Genomic DNA, 26,364 nt, shown 5'->3' on the forward strand with positions numbered 1-26,364 from the left:
CCTACTCCTCACCTCACCGGTGCCCGCCGGGACCTTTCTGACCTAATTGCCAAATATGCTAATTTAATGTATTTCTAGTAACATAGCATGCAAAATAATTCCACATATATATATGTGTGTGTGTGTGTGTGTGTGTGTATGCCTCTACAAACACTGTAACACAAAAAACATTATGTATTACTTTATTAGCAACTAATTAATGTAATTACTAATACATTTTCCTCTTCAATGCAATACAGGTTCTTTGTAGAGGTCAAAGTGGAAAAGTTGAGCCAAAAGGAAGAAAAGAAACAGGAAGGGAGAATAATCATCGAGAGCATCCCACGGTTTTAACTATTTTAGGAAAGTAGCATTAAAAACCACTAAAATGGCATGGCAAGAAAAAAAAGCATATGTACTTTTATTCTCTCTACTCAGTATTCCTAGGGGGCTTGAACTATAGGGTTAGAACCCTTGATTGAAGCAATGTTAAGAAAGCAGTATCTTCTTTCTAATTTTAATTAGTGCTGTTCACCTTATACTTTGAGCTCTCTTCTCTAGACACAAGAGCATTACATAAAAACCATGTACCTTATTTAACCAATGAATTGTGAGAAGAGTGTTACTCTCAAACAGTAATTTTAAGTGATGGTGTATAATTTATCATGCTTCCCCTTTCTGTCTGCCAGGACAAGCAGATAGTGGGACACCAGGTAGCCTGGATTCAAGAGTGAGGTCAACCCAGAGCAGCTGTACTTCTCCCTCCCCCATACACATTAGTGAAAAATAGTATTTTGTTGTTTAAAGCTTTAGATGTCTTTTAGGCTTGCTTGTTACTATGGCTGGAGTCTGGGAAAGAAGAAATAAAACTCTTGTGTGCAGATAACATAAATATATATGTAGAAAATCCAACAGAATTTACTAAATTCTCCCATAATCCAATTTTTATTAAGAATTTTGTGTAAGACCAATACATTTGCTTGAAGAAAATAATTTGACAACTTTAACATTTTAGTGTCATTTTATACTACAAAGCTTTATTTACACAGTTCTTCAGAATATATTTCAGTTGTCCAACCATCGTTCCAAGTGTGAAATGATATCAAATAGGTTAGATTTATAGAAAAGCATAACACAGAAAACAATTCTATAATTAAATATATAGTGCCACTAGTGGTTATTATCTTTAGTTTTCTTTTGAAAATAATCCACTGAATTTTTCTGCCAATAACATTTCACACTGAAGCTGTCTTCAAGAGCAGATTTCCACAGAATCAAAAATATGACAGTCCAATGTACTGTGCAGGTGATATTTGACAGTTTCTGAGTAGCTGCAAATCACTGCTTTTCCCCCTTTTTTTCAAAAGTCTTGGATGATGAAGAGGAATCATGACTTTGATCACTACTATAGTGCTCATACAAAGTCTGAAATTAAAAACACAAATCTGTTTTATAACTTAAAAGTCAACATATTATCAGATTAATAGAGACAACTCGTCTTTTTAATATGTAATAAATTTCTCTCTTGTTCTTATAATTAGGAAATTATTTTACAAATGGTTGGAAATAATTAAGAATTTTAACACCTAGCTTGGCCTAAATATCAGCTATGAGATGCAGCTCAATTTCTCTATATGAGAAGTGAACCATACTATTAATAAGCATATTTGTGCATCTTCAAGGCCATCTTGATATTACTTTTTCTCAAATAAAGACAGTCTTAGATAAATTCCTATATTTTAAAATACATTCAACAGGAAACATACTTTCCAATAATATTTAAACTAATAAACAGAAGACATTTAAAAAATCATATAAATTAACTTAAGTATAATTAGCTATGTTAAAATCTATTATTTTTTAAAAGTGTTTAAGGCCAAGCCAACATCTAATTTATGAAGATGGTATCTTTACCATCAAGGAACACATAACCTTTTTGATAAAGGTAACTAATCCACCTCAATTTCATTTATAGAAGGCTTTAGACAACACAATGGTCGAAATTTAATATGGAGATATGAAATATAGAACAAAATTACAAAACAAACTTTGTCTAATGTTAATTTCTAAAGCCACTGATTAAGCCATCAGCACTTGAGAAAATTTAAGAAAAAATTTACCTTATATCATACAAATGCAAAGTAGTGAGTAAATAGTTAATTCTTCCAGTAATGTGTCCAACTTCTTAACATCTTTGATTGGCTTTACCATAGCCTAGAGCAAAAAGCTCCCATAATTGTATAATAATATTATAACTGAAATATGTAATTAGTAATTGCTTGGTAACTAAACAAGTTGGTCAATAAGCGCACATAAGGTTCTAGAAATGATCAGGTGTTTGATGGCAGTGAGATAAAAAATGATGGTATAGATATAAGCAGGCCTTGGGAAACGGAAAGGTTTGAGACATTTTTTCTGAGAAATGTACTGACTGCTACATGCATCTTCACATAAGTCATTATATGTGACAGATACTGTGATTATTCTGAGATTATTTAAGAAAGACATTGGGTAGAAGAAATGAATTCAAAAGCTGTTAAGAATTGTGTTGGTTTAAGACAAATTCCTCATTAAATTTATTCCAGTTGAGACTTGACAACAATCATTTGATTGCACTTTATATGACAATCCACTTTCAGTTATGCTATCTACACAATAAGAATGTAAACCAAATAAATCTATACGTCAAAAGCACATGTTAAGTATCTAAATATAGATAAATACTATTTCATAGTTGATCTGATGACTGGACTTTTATTTGAATTACCCATTTAAGTACTTAACACACTAAACTATATAAAACAATTAACATTAATGTAGATAGAAAATAGAAATATTTACTTTAGCAGCTTTCAAAATAGAATTAGGAGAATTCAGACTAACAAGTTGGCCCAGAACATGTTTCATTTCTTCAGAGGCTTTCTTATGGCTACCTGTAAAAACATATAATTGATAATACACTGGTACCAATAAGGAAAATATAACTTCATATATAAACACATTTGTTAAATAGTATAATAACTGGCATTCTTGTAATTTATCACTGATCATAGCCCCTTACCTAGGATAAGTAAAAATATATGCCAGCAAGTAAAGAAAGGCGATTTCATTTATTTTAGTATTTAGCTTAAAAAAAGAAGTTTTCTTGCCCTGGCCAGTCTGGCTCAGATGGTTGGAGTTTCGTTCAGTACACAGAAAGGTTGCGGGTTTGATTCCTGGTCAGGGCACATATCCAGGCTATGGGTTCAACCCCATTTGGGGCATGAGGAGGTAACTGATTGATGTTTCTCTCTCATAGTGATGTTTTTTCCTCTCTCTCTCTCTCTCCCTCTCCCTTCCTCTCTCTAAAATCAATAAAAACATATCCTTGAGTGAGGATTAGAAAGAAAAGAAAAAAGAATCAGGTAATACATTGATTTTTAAAGAAGTACCTGGATGAGTTTGAATATCAACATATGGGTGCGCCAGAAGCTCAGCAATGGATATCCTCTTTTTAGGGTCCCTTATTAAACAACACTATAAAAATAGACTATTATTATTTTTTTAAACAAAGCAAGTTCTCTTACATAATATTGATAAAATATTTTTTTCAGATTGAATCGTATTGCAGAGGTTGCTTTCGAGATAGCCTACTCAGAAATGAGATTATTTCACATCACATTTTGCAAAATCCCCAAGTATTTATTTTAAAACTAACACCCTCAAAGTGTACATAACATGCCTTATAAAGCAAATTCAGTCAGCAATTTTTTTCAATGGACCAGTTATAGCTAAGTCACTTAGATAATTCCAATAATTTCAGGAAACAATTAAGTCCAATTAACCATTGAACAGCATGGGTTTCAACTGTGTGGTCCACTTTTTCAATAAAAACTATAAATGTATTTTATTCCTTGATTTTCTTAATAACATTTTCTTTTTTCTAGCTTACTTTATTGTAAGAATACAGCATATAATACATATAGCATACAAAACATGTTAACCAACTCTTTATGTTATCATTAAGGCTTCTGGTCAAAGTAGGCTATTACTTGTTACGTTTTGGGGAAGTCAAAACTTATATGCAATTTTTGACTAGGGGGGATGGGCACTCCTACCCTCCAGGTTGTTTAGGGTTAACTATATATAATATATTGTTCTTCTATATCCATATATTATTAATGTTACCTTTAACACATCTTGAAGATCTTTCTCTGGAATATCAGGAAATTCGATTTCATGATTAGGGTCAATTATGGCATGTAATTTAGAAATCTGATTAATTATATGCTGAAATGGTGTTTTCCCATAAGTCATATAGTACAAAATGCATCCCAAAGACCAAACATCACTTTTGGGGCTTATCTAAGTAAAGAAACAAACAAAACAAAACAAAACAAAACAAAACAAAACAACAGAAATAAGTTGCCATTATTCTAATATAAAATTAAATGTAGAATATTATACTCACACATATATATCCAAATGCTCAAAATCATAACTTAAACTAAATTAAAGTTTAAGTACTATATTTTGTTTACATGACAAAACAGGTTTTTCTAGTTTTAATTATAATTGGTTATTTTACCAAGAGATGAGCTCCACTTTAAATCTTTCAACAAACTCATAATTAAAATATTTCAACTAAAACAAAATACTACAATCTTGTCAGTTTATGAAAATACAAAACTAAAAAATTTAACTGAAAAATTTAAATTTACTTGTTTTTCCCAAAGTTATTGAGTTGTAATAAATTATTTATAATACATTTTTGTATAAACTTATAATACATATAGATTTTTAAAAGGTTATTTAAGTTGAGCTATCTTAAACTCAAGACAAACTATAGAGCCACGCTGAGCTGAGCTTGAATCACTAGCTGGTAATTCTATGCATCTCTGTTTCCTCACTTCTTAAAATAAAAATAATAAAAGTACCCTGTTGGGCATTAAACAATATAGCTATGAGATATGAATAAGCAAGCATACAGAATAGTTTCTAGTTATAAGTACTTAATAAATATTACTTATTAAATGTTCTTTGTAAAATATCTCATTAGAAATAATGTGATATTATAACATAATTATCCTTTCTACATTACTAAAAATATAAATAACAATCTATACTAATAATAGACAAATATGTAAATTGACTATCCCTCTGCAATGCAAATTGACCCGACAAAGATGACGGGCCTGTTAGCAGCGCGCACGCGCACAGGCACCAAGTGGCCGGGGACAGGGTGGGACGCCTGCCCGCTCCGAGCCTGTGGGCAGCGTGCACACATGCCGGCATCGAGCAGCCGGGGTCCCGGGGACACCACTGGAGTGTCTGGTCCTGTCAGCCCGGCCTGGGGGGGTGGCTGAAGTTCCCAGTCCTTTTGGTTTCTGCAGCCCCTGGACCGGAAGCAGAAACCAAGAGTGCAGGGAGCACCAGGAATTCTGGGAATCGTAGTTCTGGTGGCACATGGATCTCCTAGACCCGTGGTCGGCAAACTGCGGTTCACAAGCCACATGCGACTCTTTGGCCCCTTGAGTGTGGCTCTTCCACAAAATACCACGTGCGGGTGCGCACTTACAGTGCGATTGAAACTTCATGGCCCATGTGCAGAAGTTGGTATTTTGTGGAAGAGCCACATTCAAGGGGCCAAAGAGCTGCATGTGGCTCGCGAGCCGCAGTTTGCCGAGCCGTAGTTTGCCGACCACTGTCCTAGACAGTAGAGCAAAGTGAGCCTGGAGCAAGTTACTGTTGCGGGTGGGGGATGGAGGGAAAGCAAAGGTGAGAGACATAAGTCAGAGTGTTGAGGAAAAATTAAAAGGAAGATATCCTGCAACTTCTAGGAAATCTCTACCAATGGAGCAAAGAAAAAAAAAAAAGACCTCTGTTATTCTGTGAGCACAAAACCAAACTGGGCTGGGGTCTCAGACAATTCGCTCATATGATTGCAAAGACAGACAGAAACTCCCGAATTGGAGAGGGCTCCCCTGAAGGCTCCCAGATTGGAGAGGGTGCAGGTCAGGCTAAGGGACCCACCCCCCTTGCACGAATTTCATGCACGGGGCCCCTGGTGGATATAATAAATGAGAATGGATAAATTCCTCTTTTAAAAATATATACTCAAATATACATGAAAACAAAATATATGCTCTCCACAAAAGATTGATCTAAACCAAATGACACAGAAAGATGAAAGGAAAAATGGCTAGAAATTGACATATATAACCAAATGCAAAACAGGTGAAAAAACAAAAACAGAAGAAAGCAGACAGCAATGTTAATATTAGAATAAGAGAACATGGCAAAATGTCTTTAACAGAAGAAACACTTTCTATAGTCATAAAAAGCACAACCAACTAAGAAGACATGATAGTTATGAGCTTCTATGCAGTGAAACCACATTTAATAGAACCAAATTAAGCAGAAACTATTAAATTATTTTGGGGAGGGGCAGAGATATTAATATGCCTTTCAGAAGATGACAGATAAAACAGACCACCTTATCTGAATAAACATTCAGAAAACTAAGTATTAACTAAAAAATAACCTCCTTTTCCTCTAACCACCTGGAAATTAATTCAACTTCTAATTTAATCACAGATTTAAAAGGATATCAGATAATGGGAAAATGGCAGTGGCAGCATAGTTTTTCAGTCTCTCCAAATCCCCAGCTAAGGTGGACAAAGTAGCAGCAAAACCATGAACATAGAAACTATTTATAACAAAACCAGGTGAAAAACTATACCCAGGAATGCCAGAATATAAGTGAACAGAGACAAACCACCAATAGCCACAAGTCCTGCACAGCAATATACCTGAGATCTTAAAACAGAAGCCTCCATATAGACAACAGATGTTCACTGGAAAGCAATGTGAGACAGAGCTACATTGGGAGGAGTTTTGAGCTCTTCAATAGCAGGAATAAACTCACATGTTGGGATAAAAATTTATCTTCTTTACAGAATCACTAAGGCCATTGGAAAACAGCAGGTGATTCAACTGAATTGATATTTACCAATATATATTAAAGCACTGGGTTGACAACTGAAAAATTCTGAATTTTGAATGTAATTCAAAATAAATTTTATTCTAAAGTGAAAAAGAATAAAATCATTTTAAAATTAAAATTACAAATTTTAGGAATTAATGAAAATAAGAAACACCAAAGTAAAACCTATAAATAGAAGCAAAAGTAAAACTCAGTGAAATTCAGTTTTAATATTTTAATTATAAGCAAGAATACTAAGATTAAATGAGCAATTATTTAAATCCAGAAGCTAGAAAAAAATAAACCTAAAGGGATACAAATAAAGATCAAAGTAGAAATTAGAGAGTACATGAGAAAAGTATTAATAAATGAAATCAAGACCTGTTTCTTTAAAGATATTTAGAAGCCACAATTTTTGGGGGGAGAAGGAAAATATAGTTTAGTAAATAAAAGCACATTTATTGATCAATTATTTTGAACTGGATAATGTACTAAGTGTTTTATATTCTTTCTCATTTAATTCTCAATTATTTTTAAAACAGGTACTGTTTGTAAGCCTAAGTTATAGATGAAGAAACAAGGCAAACTGAGTCGCAAAGACAGTTACTGAAGAGGCAGATCTATGACTTGAATGCAGTCCCTGGACAACAGCGTGAGCTTCCATCCAGTTGGTTACGCTGTCACGGAGAGCCGGTTAGCTTGGCAGCAGAGGCACCGTGGCAGGCGAAATGGGCCCAACAAAGGGCACTAGTGAGCGAGCACAAAGCTCCCTGAGGTGGTCAAATAAGATAAGTGGGAAAGTAGCCAGTGGCAGGCCAGGAAAAATCATATACTAGAGTTGTATTTGAAATTGTAGAATTCACAAATGAATAGTTGGTTAAGAAATAAAATGTAAGAATCAAAGAGGAAACAACAAAGATTTCAAAGGTTATCAATTCAATGTTATTTAAGGTGTCCAAAGCAGTGCTAATTTAGTCTTTATTTTTTTTCTTTAATGTTAAAACTTAAAAATACCCTAAGTGCATTTCTTGCAGGAGCACAATGTGTGGCATCACCGTATTAAAAGCACAATACTAAAGAACAATCTCAAATCAATGAATAAGGGTGAAATTAAATTCCATGACAACCTACTTAAAAAGGCAAGGTCTCTGCAATGGCCTAAAAAGTTTTAGAACTTAAACAAATAACTTTCAGTTATCTGTGTTAAGTTTATTCAGAGAATAGAACATTACCCATTAATGTTAGACAAATGACAGATAATGTTTATAGTACCTTTGATTTGGATTTCCCATTCTCTCTTGAGGAAGACATATCTTTGATGGCTTCTGGGGGCATATAATTAACCGTACCAACCTATTTGCCAAATCATAGAAAACACAAATCAATGAAAATACTACATTCTGCTTTCAATTTTTAAAAACATGAATGCCAAATTCATGGAAACTTAGGTAATTAAATTTCAGTAATATATCTGAAAAGCTTAAACAACCAACAACAATAATAAGACATAAATTTCTTCACAACTCCAGCAAAATAAATGGGGTTCATAATCAGCAAATTGACTCCTTTCAGAATGCTGAGCTTTTTCTATGATTATGGTGGGCAACTACCATAAAACTGTCCAGGCTAAAATTATATTAATGGCCATAAACTTAGAAGGAACTGATCAATCACACATTTCTGTGCTGAAATAGACTGAGAATGTTGTTTTATGCTTTTTTGTATTTTTTTAAATAAACCAACCAACAATGTAGCTTTTCTCCTAGCACTCCCTGGGCCTATGTCCAAACTGAGATTGGATGGGTATCTAAATCATGCAAGAATTTTCACAGTTGGATTATGCCAACCTTACACAGCATTCATTTTATTCTAAAATAAATGATTCTGCTTTCAAACATGGAATACTGTATATTTTTAGGGCATTGGCATAGAAGATATCTTCAAAGCGATTTATAACTAAACCGGTTTCGGCAAATGTTCAGTCATATTTTTAATATAAAATATTAAGGGAAGTGACTGTTCCAAAAAATGTTTGAAGGGAACACTGCTCATCTACTCTACCTACTAGGCTACAAAAGTCTAGTTTTACTCCTAGAATTAAAGCAGATCCACATCAGAAATCTGTGTAGTACATAGAACACATCATCTTGGCTCCAAGCAGGATTGTTTTTAGTTATTCTTTGCTGTCATCACTTTAGTTTTTATGGCAAGAATTTCTTTAAGTTTGCTATTGCATACCCTATTATAAAAACGCAGTTGAGAACAATATTTACTGTGGTGTTTCCAAAATACACGCTCCCTTAAGAATTTTCTTCTTTTTCAAATGTAAGTGATAAAAGCTTTATTTCTCTGGAATAAAATTAAATTATCTTGCTTCATGGACAATAAAAAACATGTAACTGCAACCCTTCTTTGGTTGCTAGCAGGAAATTTTGAGACCAAGTTTCAGGTGAATTTTAGATCATGACCAAGATGATTTCCAAGATAGGTATTACTGCCTTTCTACCGTGACTATAGGAAAATCACCCAAAATGGATGGATATACTTCTACCAGATTTTGACTTTCTATACAAAATTGTATTAGTCATGGCTTTGATTTGTTTTTTATAGTAATAGTATCTATTCTTATAAAAAGCCTTCAAATCCTTTTTATAAAAATAAAATTCCCATTAGCAAAATAACACTTCACAAGTGAAAAGGAATTGGACTCTACTGGGTGGTAACCAACCACTTATTAAGTCTTACCTGAGAGTCTTTAACAATACTTGTTGTATCTGGTTGCATTTGGTTTGCAATCCCAAAATCAATTAGCTTTAGCATTCCATCAACTATCAGAAAGTTAGCAGGTTTCAGATCACTGTGAACAATGCCTTCAAAATAAAAATCCTTTGTAATATCAGACAATGTAAAACATACTAAGTATAAAAAAAATTCAAATCTACTGGTTGTGTTGATTCCTTTAATTACTCAATCAAAATAAATATTCATTTTTAATATATTTTACCAACATATAGCGCCTGCTATGTGCCAGGCACTATTATTAGTTTATTGCTTGTATGGAATCATTTAATACATCCATGCTGAGGTAAGTATTATTATTAACCCCATTTTTAGGTGAGTAAACTAAGGCAAAGAGTTTAAATGATTTGTTTGATGTCACAGGCCTAAGTGACAGTGCCATGAGTTGAACCCAGGTGCTCTGGCTTCAGAGTTAATGCTTAACCAGTGTAATTCACCGCCCACTAGGAAGCATTGTAAATTACACTGCCATACAGTCAGACCCCTAATGCTACTGATGCCTCCATCCCTACAGCTTGATCTTGATCACTGATGAATTATCTTTAACTTACAGGAAGGAAGACATGAAGAGACAAATTACAATTATCTGGGTTAACAGTTTTGTGTGTTTCTTAAAGGATACAGTAAAGGCAGAGAAGCCCTAACAAGAACCAAGTCTAAGTAAAGTAAAAACCAACCAGAAGGTAGGGCTAAGAGCTAAAAAACAAAACAACAACAAACTAATTCCCACACAAGGCACACAATACAAAATGACTAGAATGAGTGAAATAAACATCTCAGATTTTTAGGATGCCTGAACCCAAAGATCTGCTATAATCCAAGTATTTGGAGACCTATGGTTATGACTATGTTGATACTGATAAAGATACATTTAGTATTTATTGATGCTATGTGGGACTTGAGTTCATGCCCTATATTATTTGGTTGACAGTGTTTTAGATAAATGGTTTTGTCCCTTCATCTTTAAGTAAACTTCCAAAATCTTTATTTTATCTAGTCTAAAGCTGCCAATAACAATAATTTAAAATTAAAGGAGTATGTCTCTAAGAAGACATTATTAATGGATATTTTAACTTTACATAATAAGAGATTTTAAAATACCATGTTGATGAATTGTGTTAACTGCCTCCAACATATTTTTCCAGTAACTCTTGCGTTCCCATGGATCAATGCATTTTTTCTTTTTAAGCCAACTATTAAGATCAATATTTCCACACTCCATTACCATGTAGATGTGCTGGTCTGTGATTTCACTGTCATTAAAAACAAACAAATAAAAACAACAAAACAATAAATGCTTAGGTTATACTATTAAGATCTACTAGGTACTGATCTCAAGAAGTATAGCAAAAAAAGGTTTTTTTTTCCTTTTTATTGTTTAAAGTATTACAAATAGTAGTATGTATGTCTCCTTTTTTCCCCCATTGACCTTCCCCTAGCCTCCCCTACCCCCCCAGCACATGCCCTCATTCCCCCCCACCCCCACCCCCCACCCCCGCTCAGTGCCTTGCATCCATTAGTTATGCTTATATGCATGTATACTAGTCCTTCGGTTGATCTCTTTTTAAATAAAAAATACTCTTACTAATCATAAAGTCGAATGATCTTATCACTGTGTTGTTGTAGTTTATTCAGATAAGCGATTTCATTCCGGTAACTATCAACTGTTTGGTGATCTGCTTCTTCTAAGTTAACATACTTTATAGCATGTATCTGTTTCTTTTCACTCAACACCTGAAATACCTAAATAATAGAACAAAGGGGAAAGTTTAGAATGTACTAACACAATCCTAAACTTATTAGACAGGTTAAGGAATACTGATATGAATAATTAAGTATTTGGCCTTGTTCTGAATACAGAAGAAAAAAAAAAACACATGTTAGGAGAGTAACAGTCCATTCTCAACTACCTATAACAACGGGCATTCAGTAACCCAAAGGCATAAACCCTAACAAGTTTCTATATCAACATGTAAGAAAAGTAATTTAAATTTCACATATGTCGTAAGACTCTGTTGAATGCCTTAAACTAGGGAAACAACCTAAGAAAGAAGATATTCAGAAATGTTTAGGAAGACTAAGGGTTATACTAAAGAGTCAATTCATTTCATGTATGGTGTTTTTTCCATTGTGCCTGGAGTTGACAATTTCATTCATGAGGTATAAAATATCTAAAAATATGAGAACAAAGGAAATACATACAAAAAAAGAAACTAATATTATTGAACAATTGCTACTTATGGTACTAATTGTTATCTATCAGTATATTCAGTTGTTAAAAGTGATTAGCTCTAATTTTCAAAGTCAAGTTTACAGAAACAAGATCCTGTAAACATGTTGTCAGGATTTCTGAGATCTAGGTGCTCCAGCTATGACAGTCAATTTCTAAGCAACATTGATAAGGCAGATAATACATTTCAAAAAGTACAAACACTACTCATGTGTCTAATCTGCAGCAGACATGCAACAGGAATGGGGCTTCTAAAACTCAATAACTCAAATATAAAGTGCCAGTGTAAGCAAGGAAGAATTATATTCATTTGCCCCTTTTGACACATTGAAGTAAACATCACTATTTAAAAGTCATTTAACCTTGTTTTCCAGTAGAAACTGGCAAGGAAGTGGCTGTCAGGTACAGATTAGTTACTTACAAAGTATTACTGGGTTTACTTGTGCGCACACAGCAAATTAGAGGGGGGAGGGGGCATAAATAGTGATAGGGCCAGAGGCAACAGAAAATAGCAAGAAAAAAGATAAAGGGAATTTTAAAAGAGCATAAAGCCATTTTGTATAAAGTAAACAGCCTTACAAATCTCAGAAAATTGAGTTATCTACTATTCTGGGTTTTCTTTTAAATATATTTTTACTAGAGGCCCAATGCACGAAATTCGTGCAAGAGTAGGCCTTCCTTCCCTTTGGCACCTGGGACCAGGGCTTCCCTCTGGTACCCGGGACCCAGGCTTCCCTCGTAGCCCCAGCTGTGTCTGGAAGGTAGTCCAAAAGGACATCCAGTCTAATTAGCATATTATGCTTTTATTATTATAGATTGATTTTGAGAATCATTGATGGGCTGCCTCTTGCACGCCCCACTCTGAGGATCGAGCCCACAACCCGGATATGTGCCCTGACCGGGAATCGAATTGTGATCTCCTGGTTCATAAGTCGATGCTCACCCACTGAGCCACTCTGGCTGGGCATCTACTATTCTGTTTTAACACAATGAATATGTTTTCAGTAGTTCCTACCACACAGGGTTCAAAGGATGACTGAGATGATGTGTTTGGAGTATAGCAAATGTTAGCTACCACCATTAAAGATCATTAGGACAGAATAAAATGGGCATTTTAAAACATTAAAGTTATCAGGTATATCAGAAAAAAGATTTGCAGGATATTAAAACTATATAATAAGTTCTCAAAAATTTTGAGCAAACAAAAACTTTTAAAACAATTTTTTGCACATATGTGGTTTTTACTCCCTCTATTGTCCCTGCTCTGGCAAAACTCTTGCCATAACTGATGAACTGGATTACATAGCCCTTATTTCTATTTCATAGTGTTCGAGTTATAACTTGTCAGTTTTAAGGAAAGTTAATGAAAGAATTAGAAAGGTCAGTGTCTTGACCATTCTGTTTAGCTCCATAACTTTTCTAAATGCTCTTAATAAGGTGGTCACTGTCTAAACTCTAGAATAAAAATCGCATAAACAGTATTAGTTTCATAAAGCATGTCTTTTTTCCTGAGGCATGTTGATTTTGCCAACTCTATAATTAAATAACAATATTTAATTGCACTAAGAAAATATGGGCCAGTCATGGCTTATCACTCTGTCCTTGACTTACCAAAGCTTACATCTTCATTAAACTCCAAGGAAAAACTGTTTAAACATTGTTAAGCTTATTCTACATCTTCTAAAAACATGCCACTAAATACATACTTCACTTTGACACTCTTAAAATATAGCTTAATAAGTAATAAATATTAACCAAAAAATTTCTATTAAAGCAACTAAATCAGGTAATTCAAATACTAGTATATTGATAAAAATCCACTGTATTATCCCTTAACTCCCATGCCTGAAATTTGAGGCAAAGGAAAGAACAAAGACAATGCATACAGAAGAGAAATAAATATTCCTGAACAATTGCTACTTATGGTAATGTACACACACAGTCGTAACCACATCTAATTATTATTAGTCGTTTTAGAAAATTACAGAAAAATTTAAGTTAAACTCAGGCTTTGCTTCATATATCATCCTTAACAACTTACATTAGCAAAACAGCTGAGAAGGGACAGTTCATTCACTCAACAAATACTTCTGTCCTGTTATGTTCTAGGTACTGCATAAATCAAACATCCCTGCGTTGATGGAAGCCACATTCAAGTGAGGACACATAAACAACAAACCAAGTAAATCACAGAACATGCTAGAAGATGAGCTACAGGGGAAAATAAAGCGGAAAGGGGGATTGGAGCTCACCAGCGATTGGAAGTGGGAGTTGCCGTTTTAAAGGATGTGACCAAGGGAGGCCTGAGTGAGAAGACACTTGAGCAAAGACGTGAGGATATCTGGAGGAAAATTTACTTACGTTAAAATAGACCAGGCGAGCAAGGGCTGAGTCAGTGACACTGGTTAGAGGCCACTGTAAGAATCCAGGTGAAAAGATGGAAGTTGCTTAGACCAAAGGGATAATAGTGGAGGTAGTGAGAAACAGTCAGATTCTGGAAATGCTTTGAGATAGAACCAACAAGATTTGCTGATTCGCTGGATGTATGCTCGAGAGTAAGTAGAGCCAATGATGACTCCAGGTTTTTGGCCTAGCAATTGGAAGAATGGAGTTGCCATTTACTGAAACAGGAAAGACTGTGAATCAAGAGTTATCTTTGGAATATATTAAGGTTTAAATATCTAGTAACCTTATCTAGCACGAAGAGGTGCTGAGCAGTCAAACTGAATATACAAGTCTAGAATTTAAGGAAGAAATCTGAGCTAGAAATAAAAATTTTGGAATTGTCAGCATATACCTAGTATTTAAAACCATGAGCCTGAATGAGAACACTAAGGGAGTGAGTCCCAGGACATTGCATCACTGAGATCAGGGACATGAGGAAGACAGAAAAGGAACAGCCAGTTGGAGAGGAAGAAAAACTGAGAGGCCACGTGAAAAAATAAAGAAGTTTCAATGAAAAAAGAAAAAGCAACTATCCCAAATAACGCCAAATCAGAGCTAAGAATTAGATTTGGCATAAATATGGAGCTCATTGGTAATTTTGATAATTATTTTGGTGGAGTAATAAAAGTAAAAACCTGACTTATGTGAATTTAAGAGAACAGAATGAGAAAAATTAAGGAAGTAAGTTAAAGACAACTCTTTTGAGATACCCTCCATCCAGATAATTAGAATTATAGAAATTCAGAACTAAGATAAATTTAGGAAACGATCTATCAATTCCAGAAATTCATTAGTTAACTAAACTCTGTTTCTAAAACGAAAAACTCAAAACAAAGCAAGATCCATTAGTCAAAAACCTTGAACCATCCTAAGCATATTAGTCATTTATATCAGGGTATTGACTGATTTCTAAAAACATTCTTTTGTGTTAATACATAGCTGTTGTTTGCCACCCCTAAGTCAATGTTAATGTTATTTAGAGAAGAAAACTGGAGGGAAGAGCAGGGTATTGGAATTAAGAGATGGGTTTAAAGAGATATGTCATTTGTTGGGAGGAGGAAATGGGAGCCGGGGATGGGAAGAATTTTTTGGCTCAAGGGTAATATGGGGCCCCAGAAGTGAAGAAACAGAGAGACCAAAAACGTAAGAAGCCAAAGAAAGGAAAATTTAAAATATTACATTTATCTTTGCAATTAAATGTTTTCAAATATTGGGGGCAGATACTTACCTTACTTGAACCTCCACTTCCTATCTGCTTCAAAATGGAATAAATTCTTCCTTTAACTGAAATACAATCGCTTGCAGAAGAAGATGCTGAAATCTAAATTAAAATACGTAAAGATGTGAAGGTTAAAAGAATATGCCTGAGAAACTAGCTTTCATTTAATGTAGTGAAATGCTTCTAATTTTGAAATGATTTTAAATCTTAAGTAATTAGATATTAGTAACAATTATTTTAAAGAGGAAATTTACATACTTTAGTCAAAAAAATAAACTTACTAAATTAATATACAAACTTCCAAGGTCCATCTTGCCTTTACTTCTTAACATAAGTAGAAGGTTTAAAGGGGGGAATGGGGAGTGGAGAACCACTTAATGTTCAACACACAAACTCATAAGCTATCACTTTCTTCTTTCTTACCTATTCTTTTTTCTTACACAAACCTCTTTACTTACATACATATACATATAAATGCACAAATTTTCCCATTTGGCATTACACTGTAAAGAAGCAATATGCTAAAGTGCTAAGAGTCAATCTGACAAATGCAAAGATCAGCAATGTCTCCTTTTTGCTGAAGAATGCTCAAGTTATTTAATTTTAACATCAGCACCGTCCTCAGCAAACTTTCAACTGATCTACTCTACAACTGGCCCTTCTTCCCTTCTCTTATACCAGAGCTCTCTGGGGGCCTATAAATGCTTTGAACAGTTGGAGTGGTGAGAGGACTTAGTCTGAGCTGACAAGGAAGCTGAAGACACAGAGCACCTGATTAGCTGGTTAAACAAGTTGAAACAAGGTCTAAATAAATCTCAATTTAACTAAGTCCTGCTTTAGATCACAAATGGTAGAATCTCTCTCGTATAACATCCTTCTACATTAATATAAAATACTAGAGGCCCAGTACATGAAATTCATGCATTTGGGGGGTGGGGCGAGTCCCTCAGCCTGGCCTGCACCCTCTCGCAGTCGGACATCTTTAGCACAGCCGTGGAGGTGGGAAGCTCCTGCCACTGCCGCTGCACTCGCCAGCCGTCAGTCCAGTTCAGGAATTCTGGCTGAGCAGCACTCCCCCTGTGGGAGTGCACTGACCACCAGGGGGCAGCTCCTGCGTTGAGTGTCTGCCCCTGGTGGTCAGTGCGCATCACAGCGACCTGTCATTCCACTGCTGGGTTGATTTGCATATTAGCCTTTTGTTATATAGGAGGATTAGGATTCTAATTTCTTTATCCTCTAGTGTTGAAAGACACTGATGAGCCATGATTTATGTTTTCTGTAAGAAAGTATTAGGCTTTGAAATATATATCTATCATCTTTCATTAAGTTGTGATTTTATACAGATACTTCACTATGGCCAACCCCCTTTTCTTCTGGAGCTTCCTCTCATACTTAAACTGAACATTTCTGAGAGGGAAGAAAGCAGTTCAATTCATTTTCTCCTAACAGCTGACAATTTTATTTTGTTATTGTTTTTTATAATAAAGTATTTCTGACTTATTTCTAATTCAATACTAATGTGAAGTTCAGTTTCCTACACAGGACATTCCACATTCCCCTTAGTTTTTCCTCCTCACTGTCACCAAAGTAGTTGTTTCAAAATGCAAATAAATTCACTTCCCTGCTCCAACCAGTTCCAACTGCTTCCTATCCTTCATGGGGTAAAACTTCAAGGGCCCAACAGGACACTAAGGATCACCCATCGCTCCTGTTCCTTCCTGAACGCCAGCCACATTCTGGCCTCTTTTCAGTTTCCTCCTGAAACGGAACTCTTCTAGAAGCCTCCCAGCCCCTTCACTTGAGCATGTTTGACAAGCCCTTAAGACTTTCCCTAACTACTAGATGCTGTAAAAATAAAATCTTTGAAAAATGAAATAAACTAGAATCTTTGAAATGGATCATACCTTAACATATACCATCATAGATAAAGCTTATCAAACCTGTAAATTCTGAAGTGGAGTAACAGGTATTTGTTGCTGGTGCTGCTGGAAATAGGCAGGTGGGCCATAGGGTGTTGACCACTGACAAGCAGGTGGAAAGTCATTCTTTATAACTGGAGTCCTAAAACTAAGAAAGATAAATTTTAGAAAACAAGATTCTGACTCAGTTTTTGTGTGTGATTTTAAAGGTGAATATAAACGTAAATGTGTTACATCAAACAGAATCAAAGTCAGTTTTCATAATATAGCTGAATTATTTATCCTAGACACATGAGAAATTTTATTTTGGGGAATTCTTTCTGAATTGCAAAATAAATAAGATGGCATTTAAAATATGGAGTTGGGTTTATTCCATAAGAATTTAGCCAAGGTAAAGGTCAGCCTATAGCTGATCATAGAGTTTATGAGTGCTTTTTAACATTAATGTTCTACAACAGCCTGCCACAAACAACTGAAAGCCAATTACATCAGAGAAGTTTGGCTTTTGAGCTGAAAGCCATTCAGTTTGCATTTGCGCTTTGCTTGTCTTATTCACTATTGCATCCTCAGTACCTAGAATGGTGTTTGGCACAAAGAGGTCTGCAAATATTTGTTGACTACTAAATAATCTAATTTCACAAGAAATAACCAAATCACTATCATAGTTAACAACAATTCTTTAAAATATACTAAGTATAATAAAATGAGATAATATATAGCAGAACTGTATTAAATAAGTAGGAGACTAGGTTCTAAGTACTCTAAGGCCAGCTCTAATTAACATCAAAGATGATATTATGCACATGAAAAGCAAAGGTACCATTAAGTTATCCTGTAATAAGACATTAAAAATATAGCCACTAATTTAAGAATATGATGTGTCACATCCTTTTATTTCCTTTCTTTGAATGCCATTAATTTGCTTTTGTAATATCTCCATGTTTCCTAACAGCACTGACTATCCAATTTCTTTACTCATCCCTCATTCCTATCCACTAAAGTCTTAACCTTCGAACACTCCCAGAACCATGTGACCTGTAAAACCAACCCCTCTCAGAAACTATCACATTCCAATTAACACCTCCTTTGCTATAAAGTGTATCCACCCTTTATCCACTCTAAGAATGTGACCTTTAAATATCTCTCTCAATTAGAGAGGTATCCATGTGGCAATGCATGATTATCAAGTTCTGCATACTTAGAGTAGTTATAGGTTGCAGGTACAGACTACAATATGACAGGGACCTTCACAACAATCCTTAAAAATATATTATAGCCATCTTTCCCTCCCCTTTTACAGGTGGGAAAAAAAAATGATGCTGAAAAAAATAATATGAATTTTAAAAGTCTTAAAGTAAGACAGCAGGATTCAACTCCAGATCTATTTGGCCCCAAAGCTCATGTTATTTCTACTATACCAAGCTAAGAGTCAAAAGTAATTACCAGCTCATGTAATCCTCCAAGGCCCTGCTACTGGGTGTCTGACAAACAGATTTTCGGTCAGTCCATTTTGGTACTGTTATTGGCGGTGACTGCTTTGAAACTAAAGAGGCAGGTTGCTCAAAAGTGGTTTGTTTCTGTTAAACCGAAAGAAAAAAAAAATCATTTCTAAAATAAAATAAAATCATACAAAAAGCATGCTAAAATAGGTAGACATATGTATGACAGCCTTTCGATAACTTTTTAATATGGTGTTTTCCAATCTAAATTCTGAAGCCTGTTATATTTTGCTCAAAGGTATTATAAGTCAAGGGAAGGTACACAGTTTTGTTTAACAAAACAAGATCTAATATCCTCTACCATCAGGTGTATTGTAACAAGTATTGAAATTTTATAATCTAAATAAGTACCCTGCCGTTCTCCTAAAAACTACTCTTTCTCTAATCAATAAAATCATACTCCCCACTTTATGTCTGGGGGCAAAATAGCCAAATAGTAATTATTTATCAAATTCTGAAAGAGCACACACACACTTACCTTCTCCCTCATAAGAGACATGTATTAACCTCCTACAAATCCCAAAGCAATGATAAATGACCATCCTCTACAGCAGAGATGGGCAAATTATAACCTGCAGACTGAATGTGCCTGCAGCCTGTTTTTGTAAATAAAGTTTTATTGGAACACAGCTATGCCCACTTGTTTACATATTGCCTAAGGTTGTTTTCATGCTACAGAGGCAGACTTGAGTAATTACAAGTGACCATCTGGTCTACAAAGCCTACTAACCTTTTACAGAAATTTGCCAACCCCTGTTCAACAGCATCTCAACCAAATAGAAAATCACATTTTGTTTGAACATTATTAACTGTGTACTCACTACTGTCTAAAGCAGTGATGGTGAACCTTTTGAGCTCGGCGTGTCAGCATTTTGAAAAACCCTAACTTAACTCTGGTGTCGTGTCACATATAGAAATTTTTTGATATTTGCAACCGTAGTAAAACAAAGACTTATATTTTTGATATTTATTTTATATATTTAAATGCCATTTAACAAAGAAAAATCAACAAAAAAATGAGTTCACCTGTCACCTCTGACATGCATGTCATAGGTTCGCCATCACTGGTCTAAAGAGATTCACTTCAATTTGGGGACAGACTTATAGTTATTAGGAAGCCTTCACAGATGTTTAGATTAAGTCAGCTTCTCTATTATAATTTTTAACCTACTGGTTCACATTATGCTCTTGAGAGCCACAATGCATAAATCTCTTCTACTCTCTATCCTTTAAGTTTGAAAATAGCTAGCATGGCCACTGTATCTCTTTTCCTGGATAAATTTTCCATTTCATTTAAGATTTTCTAAAATATATATTTGAATTAGTGGTCAGGGTGGTAGTGAGAAACTGATGGTACTGGAAAGGAGAATGTAAATATAGTCATAGAGTGGGATGTTTGCATTTCAGATTTTGGAGATCAGAACTAAGGATATAGGGAAGGGGTAGCTAATTAAAATTAAGACAATGGTCATGAAGGAGGAAGAAGTTATGAATTTGAAAGCCAGCTGTAGAACTAGTGACATAAAGTTATAGAAACCAACAACAAAAAGATGACAGTTGTTGGGTTTGAAGTAAATAAAAGTGATCCACAGCCTAATCTGTTTAAGGAATGATGGGGAATCCCCAGATTGTTCAGAGATGACAGCAATCAGCAAGGAACAGGATGGTATATCCAGAAGGCAGAGCCTCAAAAGGGCAAGACAGAGAAGAAATGACGTGGACATAGCAACAAGTAATTTGTAGTTCTCAGGTAAACTGCCTATTTTCTTTTTTTTTCCTATGTGGTTCAGTGGGGGTTTTTGTGTGTTTTTCTAAATCTTCACCGAGGACATATTTACTGAGAAAGAGAAACATCAATTGGTTACCTCTTACATGCATCCTGGTCAGGGATCGAACCTGCAACCTAGGTATGTGCCCTGACAAGTAATCAAACCTGCAGCCTTTTTGGTGTACGGGACGATGCTCAACCAACTGAGCTGGGGCAGCTCAATGGTTTTTAATATATTCACAAGAGTGTGCAATCATCACCACTTTAATCACATACCATTTTTAGTGTCCTAAGAAGAAACTCAGTATCCATTAGCATTCACACCCATTCTCCACACTTCCCAGTCTTAATGTCCAATCTACTAACCTATTTTCTATCTCTATGGATTTGCCTATTCTGAACATTTCTTATAAATGGGATCACGTAATATAAGGGTTCTTACACTTAGCATATTTTCAAGGTTCATCCACGTTATAGCATTTTTCAGTATTTCATTATTTTTTATTAATGAATAATAAAAAATTAACAAAATTAGAATATCACATTTTGTTTACCAATCTCTAGTTCATGGATATTTGGGTTATTTCCACTTTTTGGTAATTATGACTAAAGCTGCTATGAACACTCATGTACAAGTTTTTCTGTGATTACATATTTTCCGTTTTCTTAAGTATATACCTAGGAGTAGTACTGTTGGATCATACGGTAACTTTATGTTTAACGATGAGGAACCGCCATACCATTTTCCAAGTGACTGTACCATTTTATATTCTCACCAGTAGTATAGGAGGGTTCCATATCTTCATCAACACTTATCACTGTCTCTTTTTAATTATAGCCACCTTAGTGGTATACAGTGGTATCTCATTGTGGTTTTAATTTTTATTTCCCTAATGACAAATAAATGGTTTTGAGTTCCTTTACCAAACTAGAAGTTGTGGGTTCAATCCCCGAACAGGATGCACATGGGAGGCAGCCAATCAATATTTTTCTCTCACATAGATGTTCTTTTCTCTCTCTAAAATCAATAAAAACAAAAACATATCCTTGGGTGAGGATTAAGCAAAAATAAGTGGAACAACAAATAGATGCTCCCCCCCCCCCCCAATGGCCCTGCCTCTCTCTTCCTCCCTTCCTCTCTAAAAATCAGAAAATAAAAAATATGTATATATTGGAAGTCCTAGCCAGAGCAACTAGGCAAAAAATAAAATGCATCAAATCAGAAAGGAAAAAGTAAAACTGTCACTACTTGAAAGTGACGTATTAAATATAGAAAACCCTAAAGACTCTACCAAAAGACTGTTAGAACTAACAAATTCAGTAAAGTTTCAAAATACAAAATCTATATACAAAAATCTGTTGTGTTTCTACACACTAATAATGACCTATCAGAAAAAAATTAATAAAGCAATTCCATTTATAATTTTATCAAAAATAAAATAGCTAGGAATAAATTTAACCAAGGAGGTAAAAAAAACCTGTAAACTGAAAACAGGAAGACACTAATGAAAAAACTGAAAAAGACACAAATAAATGGAAAGATGATCCATGCATATAGATCATCTTAAAAAAAATAGTATTGTTGCCGAAGCCGGTTTGGCTCAGTGGATAGAGCGTTGGCCTGCGGACTGAGGGGCCCCGGGTTCGATTCTGGTCAAGGGCATGTACCTTGGTTGCGGGCACATCTCCAGTGGGAGGTGTGCAGGAGGCAGCTGATCGATGTTTCTCTCTCATCGATGTTTCTGGCTCTCTATCTCTCTCCCTTCCTCTCTGTAAAAAATCAATAAAATATATTTTAAAAAAAATAGTATTGTTGCCCAGCTGGTGTGGCTCAATGGTTGACCATTGAGCTATGAACCAGGAGGTCAAGGTTTAATTCCAAATCAGGACACATGCCCGGGTTGTAGAGTCGATCCCCTGTAGGGAGTGTGCAGGAGGCAGCCGATCAATGCTTCTCTCTCATCAATGATGCTTCTATCCTCCCTCTCCCTTCCTCTATGAAATCAATAAAAATAAATTAAGATATATATTGGTAAAATATCCATAATACACAAAGGGATTACATTCAAAGTAATCCCTATCAAACTTCCAATGACATTTTCCACAGAAATAGAACAATCCTAAAATTTTTATGGAACTAAAAAAGACCCCAAATGGCTAACACAATCTTGAGAGAGAAGAACAAAGCTGGAGGTATTACAAACATGATTTCAAACTATATTATAAAGCTATAGTAATCAAAACAGTATGGCATTAATGTAAAAACATACACCAATCACTGAAACACAACAGAGAGTATAGAAATAAACCCACAATATATGATCAATTAATTTAACGAAGGAGCCAAGAATGTACAATAAGGAAAGGACAGTCTTCAATAAATGGTCTTCTATAAATTCAATGCACTTCCCATTAAAATACCAACAGCATACTTCACAGATCTAGAACGAACTCTCCAAAAATTCATCTGGAATAAAAAAAGACCCTGAATAGCTGCAGCAATCCTGAAAAAGAACAAAGTAGGTGGGATCTCAATACCAGATATCAAGATGTATTACAAAGCCACTGTTCTCAAAACTGCCTGGTACTGGCATAAGAACAGGCATATAGATCAATGGAATAGAATAGAGAGCCCAGAAATCGGCCCGAACCAATATGCTCAATTAATATTTGACAAAGGAGGCAAGAACATACAATGGAGTCAAGATAGTCTCTTCAATAAATGGTGTTGGGAAAATTGGACAGATGCATGCAAAAAAATGAAACTAGACCACCAACTTACACCATACACAAAAATAAACTCAAAATGGATAAAGGACTTAAATGTACGACAGGAAACCATAAAAATTCTAGAAGAAGCCAAAGGTAACAAAATCTCAGACATATGCCAAAGCAATTTCTTCACTGATACAGCTCCTAGGGCACTTAAAACTAAAGAGAAAATGAACAAATGGGACTACATCAAAATAAAAAGCTTCTGCACAGAAAAAGAAACCATCAACAAAACAACAAGAAAACCCACTGCGTGGGAAAACATATTTGCCAATGTCATATCTGATAAGGGCCTAATCTCCAAAATTTATAGGGAACTCATACAACTTAACAAAAGGAAGATAAACAATCCAATCAAAAAATGGGCAAAGGACCTAAATAGACACCTTTCAAAAGAGGACATCCAGAAAGCCAAGAGACATATGAAAACATGCTCAAAGTCACTAATCATCCGAGAGATGCAAATCAAAACAGCAATGAGGTACCATCTCACACCTGTCAGACTGGCTATCATCAACAAATCAACAAACGACAAGTGCTGGAGAGGATGTGGAGAAAAAGGAACACTCGTGCACTGCTGGTGGGAATGCAGACTGGTGCAGCCACTATGGAAGACAGTATGGAGTTTCCTCAAAAAACTGAAAATGGAACTCCCATTTGACCCTGTGATTCCACTTCTAGGAATAGATCCCAAGAAACCAGAAACACCAATCAGAAAGGATATATGCACCCCTATGTTCATAGCAGCACAATTCACCAAAGCTAAGATCTGGAAACAGCCTAAGTGCCCATCAGTAGATGAACGGATTAGAAAACCGTGGTACATCTACAGGATGGAATACTATGCTGCTGTAAAAAGGAAGGAATTCTTACCATTTGCAACGGCATGGATGGAACTGGAGAGCATTATGCTAAGTGAAATAAGCCAGTCAATGAAGGAAAAATACCACATGATCTCACTCATTCATGGATAATAGAGACCATTATAAACTTTTGAACAATAATAGATACAGAGGCAGAGCTGCCTCAAACAGATTGTCAAACTGCAGCAGGAAGGCTGGGGAGGGTTGGGGGGCAGGAGGGAGGAGGGGGTAAGAGATCAACCGAAGGACTTGTATGCATGCATATAAGCATAACCAATGGACATAAGACACTGGGGGGTAGGGAGGCTAGGGGACTGTCAAGGGCAGGGGGAAAAAAAGGACACATATGTAATACCCTTTGTAATACTTTAAGCAATAAAAAAAAAGAAGAAGAAGAAGAAGACAGAAGCATAGAGAAGTTAAGTTGCCCAAGGTCACATAGCTAATATGTGGTAGAGCTGGGATTTGAACCCAGTGAAGCATAGTGAGAGACTTAACAAAGAGAGACTCTCCACTCCAGACAGTGGGACAATGGCAAAGGACTTCAACTTCCGGGGACTTTGCCAGTAGGACCTTAAAAGGGAGGGAAGCTTATTGGATAATTAGTTTGAACATGTTGGGGTATAAACTCCTGAAATGTGGTTTGCTGATTGCTTTTAAGATTCATTGCTCAAGGAATAAAAAACAACAACAACAACAAAAAAACCAAAAAAACTTCTGCACAGCAAAGAAAACCAGCAACTAAATGAAAAGGCAGCCTGAAGAATGGGGAAAATATTTGCAAATCATATTCTGGCAAGGGGTTAATATCCAAAATATATAAAGAACTCATAACTCAATAGCAAAAATAAAACAAAACAAAAAAACAATATGGTTAAAAAAATGGGCAAAAGATCTGAACAAATATTTTTCCAAAGAGGATATACAGATGCCCAACATATGAAAAGGTGCTCAACATCACTAATCATCAAGGAAAAGCAATAAAAACCACAATGAATTATCACCTCACACCTGTTAAATGGCTATTATCAAAAAGACAGGAAACACAAGTGTTGGCAAGGATTGTGGAGAAAAGAGAACCTTTGTGCCCTGTTAGTGAGAATGTAAACTGGTGCAGCCCCTATGGAAAAGAATATAGAAAAATTAAAACCAGAATTTCCATATAACCCAGCAATTCCATTCTGGGTATTTATTTGAAGAAAATGAAAACACTAACCCAAAAAGGTAATATGCACCCTTATGTTTATACTCATTGCAGCATTATTTACAATAGCCAAGATATGGAAACAACGTAAGTGTCCACTGATGGATGAATTCATTTTTAAAATGTGATATATATACACAACAAAATATTATTCAGCCTAAAGAATAAAATCTTGCCATTTGTCACAACATGGATGGACTTAAGGACATTATGCTAAGTGAAATATATCAGACAAAGAAAGACAATACTGCATAGTATCACTTATATGTAAAATCTTAACTTAAAAAAAAGTTACAGATTGGTGTCTGCCAGAGGTGGGGAGTGGGGTGTGAGAGTAACCATGGTAAAAAAGGGTTAGGGTTAGGGTCAAAAGGTACAAACTTCCAGTTATAAAATAAGTAAGTTCTGGGGATATAATGGACAGCATGGTGACTATAGTTAACACGACTGTACTGCATATGTGAAAGTTGTTTAAGTGAGTAGATCTTAAAATTCTCATCACGAGACAAAAAATTTTGTAGCTATGTATGGTGACAGATGTTAACTAGATTTATTGTGGTAGTCATTTCACGATATATACAAATATTGAATCGTTATATTGTACACCTGAGACTAATATAATGTTATATGTCATTGATACTGCAATAAAGCAAAACAAAATACTTATTTCTCATAAATGTGTATCTATATTCACATGTAATGG

At 35.2% G+C, this 26,364-nt stretch overlaps 1 protein-coding gene across 1 annotated transcript in view; it reads right to left on the minus strand.

Moving 5' to 3' along the window:
- Positions 1-905: 905 nt before the first annotated feature.
- The window catches only part of TTK (TTK protein kinase), a 44,598-nt gene continuing 19,139 nt past the window's right edge, over positions 906-26,364 (minus strand). The window contains exons 12-22 of the mRNA XM_059701123.1: positions 18,999-19,132; positions 17,577-17,703; positions 15,646-15,738; positions 11,328-11,485; positions 10,844-10,995; positions 9,689-9,813; positions 8,216-8,296; positions 4,147-4,323; positions 3,411-3,495; positions 2,821-2,912; positions 906-1,404 (exon numbers count right to left, since the gene is read on the minus strand). Of these exons, the coding sequence (XP_059557106.1) occupies positions 1,318-1,404; positions 2,821-2,912; positions 3,411-3,495; positions 4,147-4,323; positions 8,216-8,296; positions 9,689-9,813; positions 10,844-10,995; positions 11,328-11,485; positions 15,646-15,738; positions 17,577-17,703; positions 18,999-19,132 (1,311 nt within the window). The 3' untranslated portion in view covers positions 906-1,317. The remainder of the gene's footprint in view (positions 1,405-2,820; positions 2,913-3,410; positions 3,496-4,146; positions 4,324-8,215; positions 8,297-9,688; positions 9,814-10,843; positions 10,996-11,327; positions 11,486-15,645; positions 15,739-17,576; positions 17,704-18,998; positions 19,133-26,364) is intronic.

The sequence above is a fragment of the Myotis daubentonii genome, chromosome 6, assembly GCF_963259705.1.
Source record: "Myotis daubentonii chromosome 6, mMyoDau2.1, whole genome shotgun sequence".
In the NCBI taxonomy this organism is placed as follows: Eukaryota; Metazoa; Chordata; class Mammalia; order Chiroptera; family Vespertilionidae; genus Myotis; species Myotis daubentonii.